The 20,849-nt window shown below is 40.8% G+C and overlaps 1 protein-coding gene across 1 annotated transcript; it reads left to right on the forward strand.

Moving 5' to 3' along the window:
* The first annotated feature begins 12,871 nt into the window (after positions 1–12,871).
* On the forward strand, positions 12,872–20,376 carry RBM15 (RNA binding motif protein 15). Its single transcript, XM_014567809.2, has one exon. The coding sequence runs from the start codon at positions 13,083–13,085 to the stop codon at positions 15,957–15,959; it is 2,877 nt and encodes a 958-aa protein (XP_014423295.1). The 5' UTR covers positions 12,872–13,082; the 3' UTR covers positions 15,960–20,376.
* Positions 20,377–20,849: the final 473 nt, after the last annotated feature.

Consider the following 20,849-nt stretch of genomic DNA (forward strand, 5'->3'; position numbering starts at 1 on the left):
TCATCCTGCCATGATGTGTTAGTTGTGTTTCTTCCCTAGACTGTGCAGCTTCTCAGGTCAGGGATTGTTATCCTGTTCATCTTTGTATCTCAGTCACTGGCACAGTGCCTGATATTCAGTAGAAAACTCAATTAATGTTGATGAATGAGCTCATAAATAAATGATGATAGCCCAGTGTCTGGCACATCACAGATGATCAATAAATATTGGTTGAAATGCTCTTGAATTGAAAGTGCAGGGGGAAGAGGGGTGGGAAGGGACAAACTGGGAATTCAAAATTTGTAGATACCGACAGGCATATATAGAATGGATAAACAAGATTATACTGTATAGCACAGGGAAATATATACAAGATCTTGTGGTAGCTCACAGGGAAAAAAAAGTGACAATGAATATATGTATGTTCATGTATAATTGAAAAATTGTGCTCTACACTGGAAATTGACACAACATTGTAAACTGACAATAACTCAATTGAATAAAAAAGAAAGTGCGGGTCACAGAAACAAGGGCAAGAAGGATTTCAAGGAGGGCTTGCTGAACACTGTTAAAAAGATACTAAAAGATCAAGGAGGGTAAACGCTGGGTGGTGGCGGGGGGTGGAAGAAAACATTGGATTTGACAAAAAGGAAGTTAATGTTAAATCCTAGGAAAAAATGACAACTGACAAAATGTTGATCACAAAACCAACAAGTGAAGATCAGTACATACTTACCTTCAGAGTGTCAGCAGTACCTCTTGAAATCCTGTTACTGGGTGAGCTCCTGTGAACCCTGCAGTTTATCCCCCCCAGTCTTCACAAACTAGCTGGTTAAAATGTCCATGCATTAACCACCAAAGCTTAAAAATCTTTCCCTCCCACTTGAATTGTAAGTTTGACCATATAATTATCCTTTCTAAGAGAAGCTGGGACACCCCCCCCCAGCTGAGGGGTTATCACCCCAGGTACTTTCTCCTTCCATTCATTCTTTGAACAGGTGTTTATTGTACTACGAGCTGCACTGAGTCCATCCTTCAGCTAATGGGGCAGCTTCTGTTTGTAGAACTTGTTTGTATTTGTGGCTCCATTTGTCAAATCCTAAATCCTAGACTTGCCTGGATTCCCAGGACAGTTTAACTCTTGGGAAATTGCTCTTAGGAAACATTTAGAACTCATCTTACCATTTGCTGTACCAAAAACAGCACTCGTGTGGGCAGCTAAGATACATCCCTTGAGTAGAAACGTTGCCCAGAGTACATCCTAGGAAACCCGGGTTTACATTCTGCGGTCAAATTAAGTTGAAGGCTTCTCTACTGCAGGACTTGCTGGTCTTTTGTATGCAAAAATGTATGGGGGCAAGGGTGAAGGCTTGGATAACACAGTGTGAAGTGTTTTCTAAACTCATTTGAGTTTTTTTCCTTGGGACCATTTCATGGGATTTTGGGAAATACTGACATAGATTATGTTCATTCATTCACTCAACAAAATTTTTGTGTGTCAGTGATGTGCCTCGTGGTGTGCTGAGAACTGTGGATAAAATGTTAAGTAACCAGACACACAGGACTGTCCTTATGAAGACTTAGAGGGAGATAGACATAAATCAAATGCACTAAATTGTAAATCAAATAATTATAACAAATGTAAAATTGTCATTGTGACAGGTGCAGTGAAGAAGCAGCATGTTACCTGGCAAATGAAAGCCCATAATAGGGAACTTCAGTCTGGTCAAGAAAGGCTGCCCTGTGGAGATAATTTGGAAATGATCCCTGAAGTATGAATACGAGTTCACATGGTGCATTAGGGTGGAGAAGAGCATGTGCCCTGGGATGGGAGGGAGTTCAGTGAGTGTGTGGGACAGAAAGCAGGCCAATGGGGGATGGGGAGTAAGATGAGGCTGGAACGGTAGAAAGGGGCAAACCGTATGAGGCCTTTAGACCATGTTAATAATTTTTGTCTTTGTCTGAGGAGCAAAGGAAACCATCAGCTGTGTGTTTTGGAAAGACCCTTCAAGCTGCTGAATGGAGAACTGATCAGAGGCGGGCCAGGGTGGATCTAGGTGTACTGTTCAGAAGGCTACTGAGGTGGTCCAGGATGAGCTAATTTAGTGATGGTGGTGGAAGAGATGATGAAAAGAATTTATCCTCACTGGTCTAGATCAAGTGCCTCTTCTTCAAGCAGTTGAACCCACACAGAGCTGGCCTTGTAATAACATACAGATACCCATCCATTTCACCAGACATCTTCTCTTTGTGCCTGAGGGATTGGACGTGGGGAAGGGGGCAGTCTGCTCTCACTTCAATTCATTCAAGCAAAGCACTGTATAGAAATTTTTGTCCTATGATTAGAGATGCTCTCTGGAGCATCTGTCATTAGGATCCAGAGAGCTCCCACCTGTAACCATGTTCTTTGAACTCTGTCTTTTACCCTATGTGACTATAGCTTTATTCCCCGGCATCTGGGAATTTCAAAGCTCGGAGGGATCATAGAGATTACCTTCACCCTCAACTGTATGCAAGAATTTCTTCTACATATCTGAAAACACCTCAATCAGGTATCAGTTCACTCCATCACCAATTACACTATTAGGATGCTAGCTATAGCTGTCCAACCCTGTCCCCAAGCCTCTGGGGTTTTTAGAGCTTAAACACTATCTCACAACTCATCCATATAATTTTTCACATTCTCATAGTTTACATACTAACTCATTTCCTCACAACAGCTTCAATTTACAGAGAGTTTAGGTGACATGTTCAAGGTTACAGAGTAAGGAAATTTAGGGTCAGCACCCTTAATTAAGCATTGCTTGGAACTTAATCGGAATTCTACATTATGCATTTTATACTGTCTAGAATTTTTACTATGAACACATAGAATTCCCCTGACTACCCCAGCCCATACTGAGCTCTCCTGGCACTAAGTTTTTATACTTAACTTAAATTTTTTTTACATTTTAGTAATTCTTTGACTAATTTTAAGTGTACCTGATTTTTGTCCCCATCCAAGCAAATTTTGGGTAGGGTGTCATACAATTTCTCCCTGTATTTTCACTATGCTGGGCACATAGAACATGCTTTAAAAAGATCGATTAACTGATTGACCAGTTAAAGGAGTTCATAATTTTTTTAAATGTCATGGAAATACTGTCCATGGTCATGTTAATATGAATGTAAACATTTGCAGAAGTCTATTTTTTTTTCCCACTAGATTATTTGCATCTGGGTCGAGGGCCTGGGTTTCCTCAAAGCTGGCTGCTTCTTGGTAATAGTGGGCTCACAGAGATGGCTTGTGAGATCTCAGAAGTTAATTGCATTTGTGTGAGATACTCTATGTAATAAACACCCCAGGAAATATAAAATCTACAACTTTTTTCCAATTGAAATACAGTTGGTGACAGAAGCACTCACATTCTATTAACTTTATAACCTCACCAGTGTTTATAGGTGGATGGAATTTGACATGTGAGACACAGGACAACTACACAGAAAACACCATCAAGGGCTCTTTAAATCGGAATCCCCACCCAACACAAGGAGCAGCAAGAGGATTTTGCGGAATAGCCAATAAGAAGTAGCAAAGAAAGCTTTTATTGCCTCTGTCTTTAGAAGTTGCGTCCAATAATTGAGAGACCCTGAATTCCCATCTCCTTTGCAAAACACCCAGTTTTCACCTCTAAGCTGCCTACAATCAAATGAAATACTCTCTTCCAGCTGCTATAAACCACTAAGGCTAAAGTACCATTTATCTTAAAGTAGGCGGATAGTAACACAGTTAACTATATATTTTCCTACTATATTGGTGACCTCAGGAACTGTGTACACCATTTGTTATGAAGTTTTCCCTGTCAAAACTTTGTATCTGTTCACAGCACAGAAGGAGAGAGTGGATACTGGGGAGGCAACCAGCAATGTCACCCCTAAGATGTAAAGATGACTTCAAATCAAATGCTTTTCAGGACTGGGAAAGAACCAAACCCTCTGGAGTACACATATTCTTCTTCTTAAATATTTGTAAAATATATTGGCTCTCTAGGCCTTAGTTTCCTTACCTGATGAAAAAGGGGATTATAAGCCTACCTGTCTCCTCGGGTTGTTGTGAGGGTGAAGTAAGCCAGTGTAGGGAGAGTTTTAGCCGAGTGCCTACTATGCAGTATGTGCTCAGTAAAGGCTGGCTTTTATTTGGATTATCTATTCGTAAACTGTATAATCTGATTTATTTGTTCAGATTTCAACCCGTGGGAAGGAGGGGCTGCTGCTAGAGAGCCATGTCATTTTCAACAATCTGATTCAAATGGGAGACAGTGGGAAAGCACCCCACAGTGGTAGTTAGTGGACTTGCATTCCATCCCACACCTTGCAGATTTATGCACCAGATTCAGAAAGTCACGGGACATAGAATTACAGGATTTTATGGAAGGTAGATTCTGTCTCAAGAAGCTGGGACTCCAGAATTGGGCTACCACTCCTTTCCCTTAGACTCGACTGTCTCCTTCCTTAAAACAAAACAAACAAAAACTACCACCACCAGCGACAACTGTAATTAGCCTCTCTGAATCTTAGTTTCCCAATCTGCAGTTAAGATAATCATATTTACCTTAACTCATATGATTACTATGAGGATCAAATTGGATAATGTAAGTGAAATCATGAAATGACAGTTTTAACTGAATCTTGCTAAGTACCACGAGCTTTTCCATGCATTGTGTCGTGTGATTGACCCAGTAGGTAGTTGAGGAAGGGATTACTGGTGACCCCAGTGCTTGCTCTCTCCCTTTTCCTTAGAAATAAGGCCCCTGATTTCCAGCTGGGCCAAAGTAGATACAGAATACACTTCCCAGCCTTCCTTGTTAAGTGTGGCCAGAAGTCTACATTCTGGTGAATGAGACAGAAGTGGAATCTTAGTGAGTTACTTCCAGGTAGTGTCTTAAGAGGAGGAGGACCTGCTGATCCTCCTCCCATCTTCTGCCCCGCTGGTTGACTGGAATGGTTATTTTATGGCTAAAACTTGAAAAGCCAGATTAGATCATGTGGAGCATAAGGACTGCAGGGCAACAAAATAGGAGGAAATGATTCATTTCTTGAAAGTTTTCTGAACCATTTAGAGTAAGTTGGAGCTATCATGTTCCTTTATTTACCCTTAAATATTTCAGCATGTATTTCTGAGATCAAAGGCAATATCTTTATAACTGCAGCATAATGATCAAAACCAGGAAATCTAACATCAATATATTATTATTAACTAATTCAGAATACATTTTCACCTTTCATTAGTTGTCCTAGTGTTGTCCTTTATAGCTTTGTCCCCACCTGGTATATAACATGGCATCTTGCATTGATTTTATTGTCACATCTCTTTAGTTTTCTTTACTTTGGAAGAAATTTAACATCTATTCACATTTAACATTTATTCAAAAGTTTTAGCAAAATAAAAATAAAGCAGATTTCCTTAGCATAAGCATAACCAAAAAAACCCAAAAATGTAATAAATATCTTCCTAAATACAGAAACATTAGAAGCATTAAAACATCCCCTTTAAAAACAGGAATAATACAGGAGGGTTCACTATCACCCTACTTAACATTATGTCAAAGATTCTAATTAGCACAATAAACTGGAAAAACTTAAAATCATAGGATTAGAAAGGAAGAAATACTCATTACTTGAAGACAATATAACTGTCTATATAGAAAACTCAAAGTGACCTGGACAGTTTAGCAGGTGGCTGCATTTCAAATCACTGACAACAGAAAATTAGAAAGCACAACTTTTTTTTTTAAGATTCAATTAATGAATCATAATAAACCATAATAAAAGATAAGCAAGAGTATTCATAAAATTATAAAATTTTTGCTGAAGGAAATTATTTAAGATCTAACTAAATGAAAAGATCTCCCTGTTCCTTGGAAGGAAGACCTAATTTCATAAAGATGTCACTTTTGCCTAAATTAATTCATAGATTTAGTGAAACACCAATCATAGATAGCTGTTCATGAAACTTAAATTGATTCTAAAATTTGTAAGAAAGAACAAAATTTTAATACAGTTGAAAATACTCATAGTAGGTTGAGGGAAATGAAGAGGATTTCTTAGAAAAGATACAAAAAGTGAAAAAAAAAAAGAAAAGATACAAAAAATGCAAACTGTAAAAGGCTGATAAACTCAATCTTACTTAAATTAAGAATTTTCATTTATTAAAAAACAAATTAAGTGAAAATATAAGCTGCAAACTAGAAAAATATGTTTGCCATAAAAATACCCTACAGAAGATTAGAATCAAGAGCACATGAAAAACTCCTATATGTATAAAAAAGCTATAACTCAATAGATAAGCAAGACTTATGAATCAGTATTTCATAGATGAAGAAACATATACAGCCAGTTAACTTATAAAGACGTATGTAACCTCACGAGCAGTCAGAGAAATAAACATCAAAAGCACAGAGAGATATTATTTGGCATCCATTTGTCTAGCAAAAAAAGAGAAAGTTTTAAAAAATACCAATGACACAAATCCATAAGATCTCACACATTGCTAGTGAGACTGTAACTTGATTAAAAAAAACTAAAACAATTTGGCATTATCTTGTAAAATTGAGCTTTCAATATAGCCTTTAATCCAGTAATTCCACTCTGAGGTATCCCTTACATGCCACCTCCCTATCCTATCCAAGAGAAATTTTTGCATGTGTGCTTCAGGACACATGAGTAAGAATCTTCACAGTAGCACTGTACATAACAGCACAAAACCAGGAAATGAATGAAGAAGAATTGACACATTAGTGGTATATTCAATATAATGGAATATTTTATGGCAATAGAAATAAACTACAGCTAAATATGATAATATAGAAAAGTCATGGTAACATTATGAATGAAAAATGCGAGGCTTAGAATATTACAAACACAAATTAGTAAAAGTAAAAAATAAGCAAAACTAAAATAATGAACTTTTAAAATTGAAGTATATTGATTTATAATGTTATACAGCATAGTGATTCAGTTATACATCTATATTCTTTTTCATTATAGGTTATTATAAGCTATTGAATATAGTTCCCTGTGCTCTACAGTAGGACCTTGTTGTTCTAAAATAATGTACTTTTAAGGTGCATATGCACACACATGCATATATACATATATGTGAATTCTTTAAGACTCCTTAAACATTTTTTTTAAGTTCTTAAAACAAGGGATTGCTAAATATCAGATTCAGGATAGCAGCTATCTATAAGGGTAGGCAATGGATAAGGGAGGAGCATTTAGGTAGATGTAAGTTATCAGTAACTATTTCTTGGATTGAGTGGTAGGTTCATGGATATTCACTAGGTTCTTGATAAATAAATGAAAAGTTTAAAGGCCCGTGGATGGACCGCTGATGATAGTGTGTCATGAACTAAAGATTATGATTAATCCAATTCTATGTACAAGTTCAAAGAGAAAATATATTAGTAATAGCAATGCATGCTTACTAAGTACCAGGCACTCTTCTAAGCTTTTTATACAGTCCGATGACACTCCAGTTGGTTGAATCCAAGGATGCAGAACCTATGGATACTGAGGGCCAACTGTATGTTTTAACCCATTTAATCCTCCCAGTAAAGAGATTCTATGATTATTCCCATTTTATAGATGAAAAAATAAAAGCGCAGAGAGATTAACAGTAACTCTTCTGAGACCTACAGCAGAGCTGGGATTTAATCCAGGCTTGGCTAGTTCCAGAGTTCATGCTCTTAACCATTGCCCTATAAAATGTCTAAATAAATTAAAGATATAATTACATCAGGGCTTAGTCATGTAAGAGAAATTATAGCAGAGGCTTTCCGTAACAACGTTATAGGATGAGCCACATGCACAGCTCTTTAAATATACTAAAAACCACTGAATTGTATGCTTTAAATGGGTGAACTTTATCATATGTAAGTTATATCTTAATAAAGCTGTTTAAAAAAAAACCCCACAAACCACAAATAAGTGACTTTATAATGGACACTGTGTCCTAAATAATTGTTTGCTATTTAGGGATTTCACATATGTTTGGGTAAAACACACGCTTTTTCTGCAGAGCAAACCCAAACAAACCTTACTGTCAGAAGACCATTCACTTTATGAAAGAAAATGAAGTGGAAAATTTTAATCCTCTACCATGAGTGGGAAAAAAAATTTAGATTCCTAGCTTCAGGCCTTTTTACATCTGCCAGGAAATCAAATGGCTCTCAGCTCCCAAGATAAATTTCATATTGCAAGAGTCATAATTTTCTCTGTGTATATGGAGGAGACACAAGCAATAAAACCTAGGAAGGAAGAGGGTGGAATGAACACATTTGATTGAAAGCATACTGATACCTTTTAATTGCACAGCTTTCTTCCATGCACATAACTTTTATTTTGCTTTTTCTTTCAAATCTAAACAAATGGGATCTAATTAAACTTCAAAGCTTTTGCACAGCTAAGGATACCATCAACAAAATGAAAAGACAACCTATAGAATGGGAGAAAATATTTGCAAATGATGCGACTGACAAGGAACTAATTTCCAAAATATACAAACAACTCATATACCTTAATATCAAAAAAACAAGCAACCCAATAATAAATGGGCAGAAGACTAAATAGACATCTCTCCAAAGAAGACATACAGATGGCCAACAAGTACATGAAAAGATGCTCAACATCACTGTTAGAGAAATGCAAGTCAAAACTATGAGATATTACCTCACACCAGTCAGAATGGCCATCATTAAAAGTTTACAAACAATAAATGCTAGAGAGAGTGTGGAGAAAAAGGAACCCTCTTACAGTGTTGGTGGGAATATAAATTGGTGCAGCTACTATGGAGGACAGTATGGAGGTTCCTTAAAAAACTAAAAATAGACTTACCCTATGATCCAGCAATCCCACTCCTGGGCATATATCTGGAGAAAAATATAATTCAAAGAGACACATGCGCACCAATGTTCACAGCAGCACTATTTACAATAGCCAAGACATGGAAACAACCCAAATGCCCATCGACAGAGGACTGGATAAAGAAGATGTGGTATACATATATATATATATGAGCACTACTCAGCTCTAAAAAAGAATAGAATAATGCTATTTGCAGCAACACGGATGGATCTCTAGATTGTCATTCTAAATGAAGTAAGCCAGAAAGAGAAAGAAAAATGCCACTTGATATCACTTATATGTGGAATCAAAAAAAAAAAAAAAAAAAAGGACACAAATGAACTTATCTACAAAACAGAAACAGACTCACAGACATTGAGAACAAACTTATGGTTACCAGGGGGTACAGAGGGTAGCAGGGATATACTAGGAATTTGAGAATTGCACCTCCTGGGGAGTAATGGAAATGTTAGCTATCTTGATTGTGTTGATGGTTTCATGGGTGTATACATCTATCAAGACTCATCAAATTGTACATCTGATATATGTGTAGTTTACTGTACAGGAACTATACCACAATAAAGGTGTTTAAAAAATTAAAAAATAAAACTTCTTTTGGATGGCCAGTTGTGCTGGGCTCTCCTGCTGGGCTGTGTCTTCCAGGGCCTGTGTGTTGGTTGTACAGCTCCAAGGGGCCAACACTGATGCCAGAATGGACTGTGGCTGGCAGCTTTTCTTCAACACTCTTTCTTAGTTTTTGACAAGGCACTAAAAGGAGAGATCCAATGTTGCTATGATGCTCAAGGAATCTGTTGGCAGCTTAACTCTGTTTTCATGACCGCTGAAAGAGCCTCTTCACCCAGGTCAGTTATCCTCACAAATCTGGCCGTAGATCACAAGGAGACCAGATGAAAGCCTGGACTGGACCTCAACAACTCCATCACCAACACTAGAAAAAGTGTTCAAAGTCTTGGCCCTCTAAACCATCGGTCACTTTTATCCTCTCTCCGCCCTCTCTAAAGCACACGTGTGAACGTAGGCTGATACAACCTCACTAAGCCGCTTCATACTTTAAAGGATGAAAAGGAAATGAAAACAAAATAAATCACTTATTTGAATTATAGCTTGGATCAACATACCATGTCATTATTCAGTTCTGTCGTAGACATACACACACGAACACACTCCACAGATATATTTTGGCTCTGTTATCCATAATGGAATCCAGGCCTTTTCTGTCTACCCATTAAATTTACCAGTCCTTTAGATACCAGACAGGCTATCAGCCCCCTTAGATAAGCCTTCCTGCAGCAGCCACAGGTGGGCAGTAGCTTCCATCAAGCTCCCAGGTATTTCAAAAGGCAAGCCACTAAGTCTAGCAAAGCCCCGGGCACTGCCACACATTACTGGTACCAGCTCCCTGAATTCTCTCCCTCAACTTCTGTGCTCCCTCAATCCCCATCACGAAGTTTGGGAAACTATACTTATTTGGTTATTATCTTGGTTTTCTTTTGATCAGTAAGCCACCTAAGCAGGTCAATTTAGGCCAAAAATAGTCATCCTGGAGTCTAATTTGGATTGGCTAGAATACTGAGTAAGGTAATCAGATAATGACTTAACTTCAATTTTGTGTTGTGTTAATATAACCTTGAAACAGATGAAAACCCCCTAACTATGTAGTTTTTTCTTTCAAATGTGTTTTTTTCTTTTTTTTATTCCCTAACATACAGATTTTTATCTTTAAGTATCATTTCCCATTAAAAGGAATCAGAACTACTTGGAGAAATGCCTGATGCCATGTCTGGGGCTGAAAATGTACCAGATGAGCCTGGAACAAAATAATGAAGAGGGGGAAGAGGGGGAAGAGAGTGTAGAGGAAACAAAATTGACATTTGAAAATTGCTGAAATTGAGTGTTGGGTACAATAGAATTTTTTATAGTATTCTACTTTTGTGTATTTTTTAGTTTTTCCAAAAAAGGTTTTTAAGGAAAGCTAAAAATAATCGTTTTGAAAAAAAAAAAACAAACAGCAATAGCATACACACGGTAAAACAAATTTTCTATTAATAATGTAAAAAGGTATACAATGAAAACTTTGAGTCTTTCTCACATCCAGACTCTCACCTTCCCCCTCCTCAGCATGATCTTAGTAATAATCTCCTAAGTGTTCTCAATTGTTTCTATGAATATATATCAAAAAATGTACATACACATATACATCATTTTGAGACTACAAATAGTAGCATGTTATACACATCGTACTATGCCTCATGAAGTAATTTTAATAGCCAGTTTTAACACACCACAATATCATAGATTTTTATGTTTTTACATATTGGGCTTCCTTCAAGCTTCTCTGATCTAATCAAGAGATAAAAGTCTCACATCTTCACCTTCCTCGAGATTATTTAATAAACAGGATGGCTAAAGCAGGGCTAACAGGTTGCAGTCCCTAATCTTAAATTTCAAGTTTAGGTTTCAGTTTGGGGGACGTTTAAAAGTATCCCACATTCTCTACTATAGATTAAATCTTGAGAGGTGTGGTTGAGGAGAGGATCAACACAAGAATCCTATTTATCTCTGCTGGGGAAGACAGCAGAAAACCGAACCCCTGTGGTGAACTCAGCACTACCTCCATTCACCAGACGGTGAGCAGCGGGACAGAGGCTGTACCAGTTCTTTTCTTGGTACAGACAATAAAGCACCTTGTACAAGTGCTTTATTGTCTGACACAATAAAGGTCTTTGGAAAGAAAGTTGTGTTTTAAAGCGGTTACTGAAAGAGCCAAGAAATGGATTCAGAGACAGCAAGGTGGCTGTTCTAGTGAGATCCAGTCTAGGCTAACCGGGGGTGGCGGGAGGTACAAGAAGCCACAGAAAAAAAGCGACACATCTGCGTGGGGCGTTAAGTTTTACTCAATTATTTAACAGGGAGGGGGTATAGGGGTATTACATTAAAAAAAAAAACCCAGCTATATTATGGGACTACAAAATCCAAAATCCACGAGAATTTGCAACATAAAACGGGAAGCCCAGACTTGCACGCCGTGACCCGACAGTCCCCGCCTAGCCCGCGGGCGGCGAAACTGGGAGTGTCAAGTCAGTCTGCTGGGTGGCCTACGGGTACTCGGACGGGAACGGAGAGTGCCGAGCAGAGCCGGCTCCCGAGCCAGGGCTGCATCTCGGCTCCGCTGCTTCTCAGCTGCGGGACCCCAAGAGCCAGCGCCCGGCTTCCGCCCCTCCCAGGACGTTAGTGTGACCCGTGGCTTTGTGAACTGTTAACTCCGGGCCCCGCCTTCCCCGGAGGCTCCTGGCGGCGTTTTCTCGCCCACGGCGGGGTGGGGCTTTTTCGGGCTGTTCATGCGAGGCCAGAGAGGCTAAGGTGTCCGCTGGGCTCCCCGGGACGGCTTCCTGAGGGATTCGTAGACCCCGACAGCCAGGGGGCCTGGCCGGACTCTTGTTCCAAGCAGGTAGAAAGTAAGGACCCAGAAGTTTTGAGCTCTGAGGGCCAAAGTACAACCAACTACGCCGCGAGACCAAACTAACGCTGGAAGGGCGAACGCCAAAAACGCGGGGAGGCGGAGCTGGTTCTCGGTCACCATTTCGCGACGTCCAAAAGACGTCGCAGAGCAAGCACGTATTCTACTCTTTCACCTTCAGGGAGCCACCTCAGTATATGGGCCTACCCCTTTAAGCGAGTGATGGACAGTTATTTCATCCTATCAACTTCCTCGCCAACATCCAATCAGATTTAAATTTCTTTCAGCCGCCGGAGAAGTTGGAAGAAGGGGGTCGAAAGAGGGAGCCTTCTCTTTCTCGCGAGATCACTGTGAGCCGGCCTCTCAAAAAAAAACGCTAGCACTTATGACCCGACTTCCCAAAAGTAGATTAAAGGACGGGATCATAAACCAATGAAAGGGATGAGGAGGTGGGATCACTGCTTTCACCGCTCAAGAAGTACCGTTACAGGGCAGACTTTTTATCCAATCAACGCCTCCAGACTTCGGGTCAGGTGACCATAGAGTGCGAGGGGCGGAGCTACAGTCTGGCGCGAGGAACCGTTAAGATGGACAACGAATATAACCAATGAGGTACTCTGACTAGGGAGTTGGTAACCCAATAACAGTGGTCGGGCGGGCGCCTCCCCGGAGCGCGGGGAGATGTAAAGACAGACAAATAGTTTTCCCAATGAGACTGCAGAAGAGCGGAGATAATTGACCAATGAGGGCTGCGGGGCGGGACCCTTTGCCGCGGCGGAGTCCAAGATGGCGGCGTGCGGTTCCGCTGTGTGAAGCGAGCGCGGGGCGGCGAGTTAATCAGCTCCGCGGAGAAGACCTCCGGCGACCCGCAACAATGAAGGGGAAAGAGCGCTCTCCAGTCAAGCCCAAACGTTCCCGTGGTGGTGAGGACTCGACTTCTCGCGGGGAGCGGAGCAAGAAGTTAGGGGGCTCTGGTGGCAGCAATGGGAGCAGCAGCGGAAAGACCGACAGCGGCGGCGGGTCGCGGCGCAGCCTTCATCTGGACAAGTCCAGCAGCCGAGGTGGTAGCCGGGAGTACGACACTGGTGGGGGCAGCTCCAGTAGCCGCTTGCATAGTTACAGCTCCCCAAGCACCAAAAATTCCTCGGGCGGGGGCGAGTCGCGCAGCAGCTCCCGGGGTGGAGGCGGGGAGTCACGTTCTTCTGGGGCCGCCTCTTCAGCTCCGGGCGGCGGGGACGGCGGGGAATACAAGACCCTGAAGATAAGCGAGTTGGGGTCCCAGCTGAGTGACGAAGCGGTGGAGGACGGACTGTTTCATGAGTTCAAACGCTTCGGTGATGTAAGTGTCAAAATCAGTCATCTCTCGGGTTCTGGCAGCGGGGATGAGCGAGTAGCCTTTGTGAACTTCCGGCGGCCAGAGGACGCGCGGGCGGCCAAGCATGCCAGAGGCCGCCTAGTGCTCTATGACCGGCCCCTGAAGATAGAAGCTGTGTATGTGAGTCGGCGCCGCAGCCGCTCCCCTTTAGACAAAGATTCTTATCCTCCATCAGCCAGCGTGGTCGGGTCCTCTGTAGGTGGTCACCGGCACCCCCCTGGAGGAGGTGGTGGAGGCCAGAGATCGCTTTCCCCTGGTGGCGCAGCCTTGGGATACAGAGACTACCGGTTGCAGCAGTTGGCTCTTGGCCGCCTGCCCCCTCCACCTCCGCCACCATTGCCCCGAGAGCTGGAGAGAGAGCGAGACTACCCGTTCTATGAGAGAGTGCGACCAGCCTACAGTCTTGAGCCAAGGGTGGGAGCTGGAGCAGGTGCTGCTCCTTTCAGAGAAGTGGATGAGATCTCACCCGAGGATGATCAGCGAGCTAACCGGACGCTTTTCTTGGGCAACCTAGACATCACTGTGACAGAGAGTGACCTAAGAAGGGCTTTTGACCGTTTTGGAGTCATCACAGAAGTAGACATCAAGAGGCCTTCCCGGGGCCAGACCAGTACCTATGGCTTTCTCAAATTTGAGAACCTAGACATGTCTCACCGGGCCAAACTAGCAATGTCTGGCAAAATTATAATTCGGAATCCTATCAAAATTGGTTATGGCAAAGCTACACCTACCACCCGCCTCTGGGTAGGTGGCCTGGGTCCTTGGGTGCCCCTTGCTGCCCTGGCAAGGGAGTTTGACCGATTTGGCACCATCCGCACCATCGACTACCACAAAGGTGATAGCTGGGCATATATCCAGTACGAAAGCCTGGATGCAGCTCATGCTGCCTGGACCCATATGCGGGGCTTCCCACTTGGTGGCCCGGATCGTCGCCTTAGAGTAGACTTTGCAGACACAGAACATCGTTACCAGCAGCAATATTTGCAGCCTCTGCCCTTAACTCATTATGAACTGGTGACAGATGCTTTTGGACATCGGGCACCTGATCCTTTGAGGGGTGCTCGGGATAGGACGCCACCCTTACTATACAGAGATCGTGATAGAGATCTTTATCCCGACTCTGATTGGGTGCCACCCCCGCCCCCAGTCCGTGAACGCGGCACTCGGACTGCAGCCACTGCTGTGCCTGCTTATGAGCCACTGGATAGCCTGGATCGCAGGCGGGATGGCTGGTCCTTGGACCGGGACAGAGGTGAGCGAGACCTGCCCAGCAGCAGAGACCAACCCAGGAAGCGAAGGCTGCCTGAGGAGAGTGGGGGACGGCATTTGGATAGATCCCCTGAGAGTGACCGTCCACGAAAACGTCACTGCGCGCCTTCTCCTGACCGCAGTCCAGAATTGAGCAGTAGCCGGGATCGCTACAACAGCGACAATGATCGATCTTCCCGTCTTCTTCTCTTGGAAAGGCCCTCTCCAATCAGAGACAGACGAGGTAGTTTGGAGAAGAGCCAGGGTGACAAGCGAGACCGTAAAAACTCTGCATCAGCTGAACGGGATAGGAAGCACCGGACAGCTGCTTCCACTGAGGGGAAAAGCCCTCTGAAAAAAGAAGACCGGTCTGATGGGAGCGCACCCAGCACCAGCACTGCTTCATCGAAGCTGAAGTCCCCTTCCCAGAAACAGGATGGTGGGACAGCCCCTACAGCAGCAGCCTCTCCCAAACTCTGTTTGGCCTGGCAGGGCATGCTTCTATTGAAGAATAGCAACTTTCCTTCCAACATGCATCTGTTGCAGGGTGACCTTCAAGTGGCTAGTAGTCTTCTTGTGGAGGGCTCAACTGGAGGCAAAGTGGCCCAGCTCAAGATCACTCAGCGTCTTCGTTTGGACCAGCCCAAGTTGGATGAAGTCACTCGACGCATCAAAGTGGCAGGGCCCAATGGTTATGCCATTCTTCTGGCTGTGCCTGGAAGTTCTGATAGGTCTTCCTCTTCCTCAGCCACATCAGACACTGCCACCTCTACTCAGAGGCCACTTAGGAACCTTGTGTCCTATTTAAAGCAAAAGCAGGCTGCTGGGGTCATCAGCCTCCCTGTTGGGGGCAACAAAGACAAGGAAAACACCGGGGTCCTTCATGCCTTCCCACCCTGTGAGTTCTCCCAGCAGTTCCTGGATTCCCCTGCCAAGGCACTGGCCAAATCTGAAGAAGATTACCTGGTTATGATCATTGTCCGTGGTGCGTCTTAAAGTCCATGTGTAACTTGTATTTAGTACTTTGAAATGGTTGTTTTGTGATGTGTAATGGGATACAGCATAAGATGAAATTTTCTTTTTAGTTGTTTAGTTGTAGCTTTTTTCTTTTTTTTTTTTTTTTTTATATTTTTATAAACCTCTTTAAAATAGAAGTCAGGAGAGTTTAGCTATTATTTTAAGTGAAAGGGATGCCCTGAAGGTAGGCAGGCAGGCAGATGAATTTACCTTAATTAGGAGTTCCCACTCTTATGAGTAACTTTCCCTCTTTTTCTCAGCTTTTTTCTTTTTTAACCTTGAGCTTAAAAAAAATCCTCAAAGTTACAAAACCAAAAATTTGAAAAGTCAAGATTTGGAGAACAAAGCCCACTGACGATATAAAATAATATACACCTAAAAATGGCTCGATTGGTAATGTAGGTAAATAATTCCTATACCTGAAATGTTACTTGTGTGGCTGAAATTTGATCAGGGGTCTCAGAAGTATCAGCTGGTAGATTGTATAGCATTGTGATTGTTTTAATCAAGCATTTGAGTGTTTCTCTACAGATACATGGTTTATTCCCAGAGTTTGCGTTCACATACCATTTTTATCATTAGTTCTCGAGTTCTGTATCCCGTATATGCACTTTTGGTTTGTAGCTGTAACTGTTCAGCAAAAATTGAGGAGTATGTTACAAACCACATATGTCTTATGCTTACACTAGTATGCAGGAAGTGAGTAGGTGCTTTTAAAATCAGAATTCTTTGGTCAGTTATTGGTGTGTGGTGGTGTTTTTACTGACTTTCTCAGAGACGTTTAGCAGGTACAGTTCTGATTTAATTGTGCATATTTCAAAACTTGTGTTTTTCATCAGAGATGAGTTTTTATTTTTGTATCCATTCAAATTCCTGATTTCAATAATAGAAAGAAGAGTTGTCTGCAGGCTCATAAGTCATCTTTTGTTTCAGTGGGCATTAATCAGCCATATCTGCGAAATTTTTTAAGTCATCATAAAATGCCTCTGACAAATGCTCTTTTAAAATTTTGCTTGTATTTTTATTTTCATATTTGAACAGTATTGATGACTTTACATTATTGAAAATGTTTTGAATATCTTTGAAATTTTGTGTTTCATATTTTCACTGGTGTCCAACCGCAGAGAATTGATATGTCAGCTTAGGAAAACCCTTTTTTTAGTGTTTAATTTTCCCAGACACCTGGAATTCTTACAAAATACTTCAGCCCATCCTCACAGTTTTTATCAGAACTGAAGATTATATCAACTTCTGGTTCCTAACAAGGGCTTTTGCTGCTTAGTGGGTGATTTTCTTGTTTGTCTCTTTTCATCTACCCAGCCACCTCCACCCCTAGTTTCTCAGGTCATTTGTAAGTATATTTCCCCCCTTGATTTAAATGCTGAGAACTTTAGCTAAGGCCATTGATACTTAGTTATGATTAGAAACTTGAGGACCTTTGGATCATGGTCATGTTTCTATTCTGTGTAAGTGACTTATTGAAAGCCTGGCAGAACCCAACTGTTTTCTTTCTGTTATCAAAGCTGATAGTTTTGAAATAGCACCAATAATAACCCAGGGAAACGTCATGTAATTTTTAATTGTCCGTTATGACAGGTGTAATGCATGTCAGCATGAAAGCCTCATCACTGCTGTGTCATCCTTTTTGGTTTTCACTATACATTTATAAATTTCCTTTTTAAATTTGGAGGTTTTGGGGTTTTTTGTTTTTAAACTGGAAAAACTAGCCATTTTGAGAGAAGAAAGATACAAGGCTGTCTGCACAAAAGTTCTTTGTATGCCTGTAGGGTAAATTCTTGAAATCCTACAATTAAGACTTTTGGTCTTTTTGTTTTTAAAAAGCTGTGCTTGATATGCTAATATGGAGTAGACACCTGTTCAGAAACTAGTGGAAGTGCGCAATCTGTGCATACATGGGGTCAGAGTACAATTTGTGGCTAGATACATTTTTCCAGTTTAAATAATCTCACTAACCATTAACTTTTGAATATCTTTTGATAAGATGGCTGGACAAATGATTTTACTCTTAGAGAGTGAAGTCCATGACATTTAATTTTACTCTAATCCAGAGTGTGTGTGGCTTTTTCTTCTTTTTTTCTTCTTTTTTTTAAAGTTGATGTGACAGCTTACTGAAGAGTACTGTGGTTTTTGCTCCATGTTTGTTTGAACCTTTATCTGACATCGCGGCTTTTGTTAGATCTGGGCAATTTGTGCTTCAGTGTTTTTGAAACAATGGCTTGATACCATTTCTAAATGTATGTATTATAAATAATTATGTTTAGTTTGGTGCTTACCTACAGAGTGCCATCATTCAGATGAATCTCTTACCTGTGTTGCCCATTCTGTTGTGCAGGTTTGTAATATTGGTGAACTACTTAAAGCTTCAGAGTGGAATGAAAGCAAAAGTAAAATTATCTAGTTCTAATTCTCATTAGCTAGAATTTCATAATCTCAACATTCAATATTCTTGGTAACAACCAGTTGTTTCTTTTACTTGAAAAAATATGTATTTGTTTAATTGATTTCTCTGGATCTCAATTCAAATGAATGGAAAGAATTTCTGCAGTATATCATTAAATGACTTATTCAGTATTACTGGTAAAAAAAACCCATCAAGCTAATTAAGATTTTTAGATCACAGTTTCAAAGTTTATGAAAAATTAAGCAATCATTTAGCTTCTAGCCAGTTTTTAAAAAAAATACTATTTTGTTGGTTGTACCTGGGATTCCTATAAAGAGTTTTCCTCACAAAAATTTAAATTCCTGGTTTGAGATGTATACTTTGACTCTCAATTGAGTTGATTGAGTTTTCCCTTTTAAGTATTACGTCTAAAAATGTCCATCCTCTGGCTGGTATAAGCTTTTGTCACATTTTGAAGGTAATACACTCTGGCCCTTCTTAATTCAGTTGGATCTTTTGAGGTACAGTAGTAAAAGTAAGATGTGTGTTTGTTGCTTTCAGAGTCGAACACTTGTTTAGGTTTATTTAGAACCTATTTATGAGCAGATTTTCACTGACAGTTTTTTTGTTGTTTCTTGTTTCTTTAATTTTAAACCCACTTTCTTCAGAGTGAAATTGCTCATTATGCAGGTGCAGCTTGAACTGCAGTTTGGGTCCGTATAGGAACCATTCACCAAAAACTCTGTGGTAACAGAACTGGGAAATCCTCTCGAGAAGAGGGCCTTAATGGCCTTTTCTGTGAGACAATTTTTGGAGGGAATTCCTGGGCATTTTTTTTTTTTTTTCCTGTCTCTGCCACAGCATCTGGTTTGAGATAGGAGTTAGGTATGAGAACAAGAAGAGCAGCTGACCCTGTTAACATGCTGGTTGTAGTGATGGTTGTAGTGATGTGCCCAAAGGGAGAAAGGATTTCAGGTAACCACGGTGAATTGTCAAGACTAATGAGTTTTATATGTACCGTGTAAACAGAGTTGGAACGTAAAAGTCTATAGTGTTCTTTAGCTGTTTAGCAATTATTTGTATGAGTGTTTTCTTAAAATAACAGCTGCTGTCTTTGGTAACACAGATGAAGGTGGATTTTTAAAAGGCTTTGTACCTTGACCCCTTTCTACAATAACGGAGTTAAGTCTGAATTGCTCCGTATAATTTACAGAATGAAGATAGAGGGGGTAAAATTTGACTAAACTCCACCTTTTTATAGTTTCATCTTTTAAGTTATATTTAGAATATATTGATTATAAATTGATTATACACTTGCTTTTTCTGAAAATTATTTTGACGTTTTACTCAGTTACATGAGTACAAAGGATATTTTCAGTCCTATAATCTCACTTAATTGCAGTCTTTAAAAAAAATCCACCCTATTCTACTTGTTGTCTATTCATACGGTAAATTCATTTCAAGGTGTGTGTCAGTGGGTATTATTGGTGCTTTTTGAAGTCAAGGTGAACTTTCCAGGAAGGTCTTGTTAACGTTATGTTCATCTATAATGGCATAGGGGAAATATATATATTTTTAATATTGTAAACATTTGTACTGAATAACCTTTTTTCCCCCCCCGCAAGCAAAACTGGTGAACAACAGATGAAGATATGGAATTCAAAGCTCTAATGGACCTTTTTGAAGAGAAGTTGTGGCCTATGTGGAGTTTACATGGGCCTCTTGATGGAAGAAAGCTAATCTGTTTAGTATTTGTGCATTTTACTAAAATGGCAGCTTAAAGTTGTGTATCTGCTATTGTGATGCCAATGCCGGTGTTTTAAGTGGAAAAAAATGACCTTGCTTTGTGCTGTGTACACAAGATTTCTGGAAAAGTAAAGAAAAACCCTTTTTATGGCTCACACAGCTTAAAAGTAGCTGTCACTCAAACGTGCGCTCACAGTTGAGCTGCTTTTGTTTTATTCTAAATAAATTGTTTCTTTTGAGGAAAATGTTTTTCTGCCTGGAAGTGAATTGACGGCAAACCTTTGACCCCTTTGTTTGCAGCCGAGGGGGTACTTGCTGCTGCTCAGATCTTGTCTGTCTTGAGCAAGAAGCAAGGAGACCATCATTTTGACTATCACAGTGTGTCGATTCTGAAGGATCACTAGTGTTACTGTGACCCCCTTTGTTTGCAGTGAAGGGGATCCTTTGCTTCTCAGTCCTCAACGTGATGAGGAAATGGTGCTGTTTGCTGGCACACAAGAAGCCGGGGCAAGCACCGTTAAGCCTCACCACAGTGCACAAGTCGGGGGCTTTGCTGGTTTGAAGAGCCGGAGTTGCTGAAATTTAAGTTTTGATTTATTTTGTTCACCCATCACGTTTGGCCTTAGTTTCATTTTTAATTTGAAGAGAAGTTTGAAATTGCTTTATCTTGCACTTAACATTTGCACCAAATTGCCAAAAGAAGGAGAAATGCTCCGCTTGCT

Source organism: Camelus ferus, chromosome 9 (assembly GCF_009834535.1).
Source record: "Camelus ferus isolate YT-003-E chromosome 9, BCGSAC_Cfer_1.0, whole genome shotgun sequence".
NCBI classification, from domain to species: Eukaryota; Metazoa; Chordata; class Mammalia; order Artiodactyla; family Camelidae; genus Camelus; species Camelus ferus.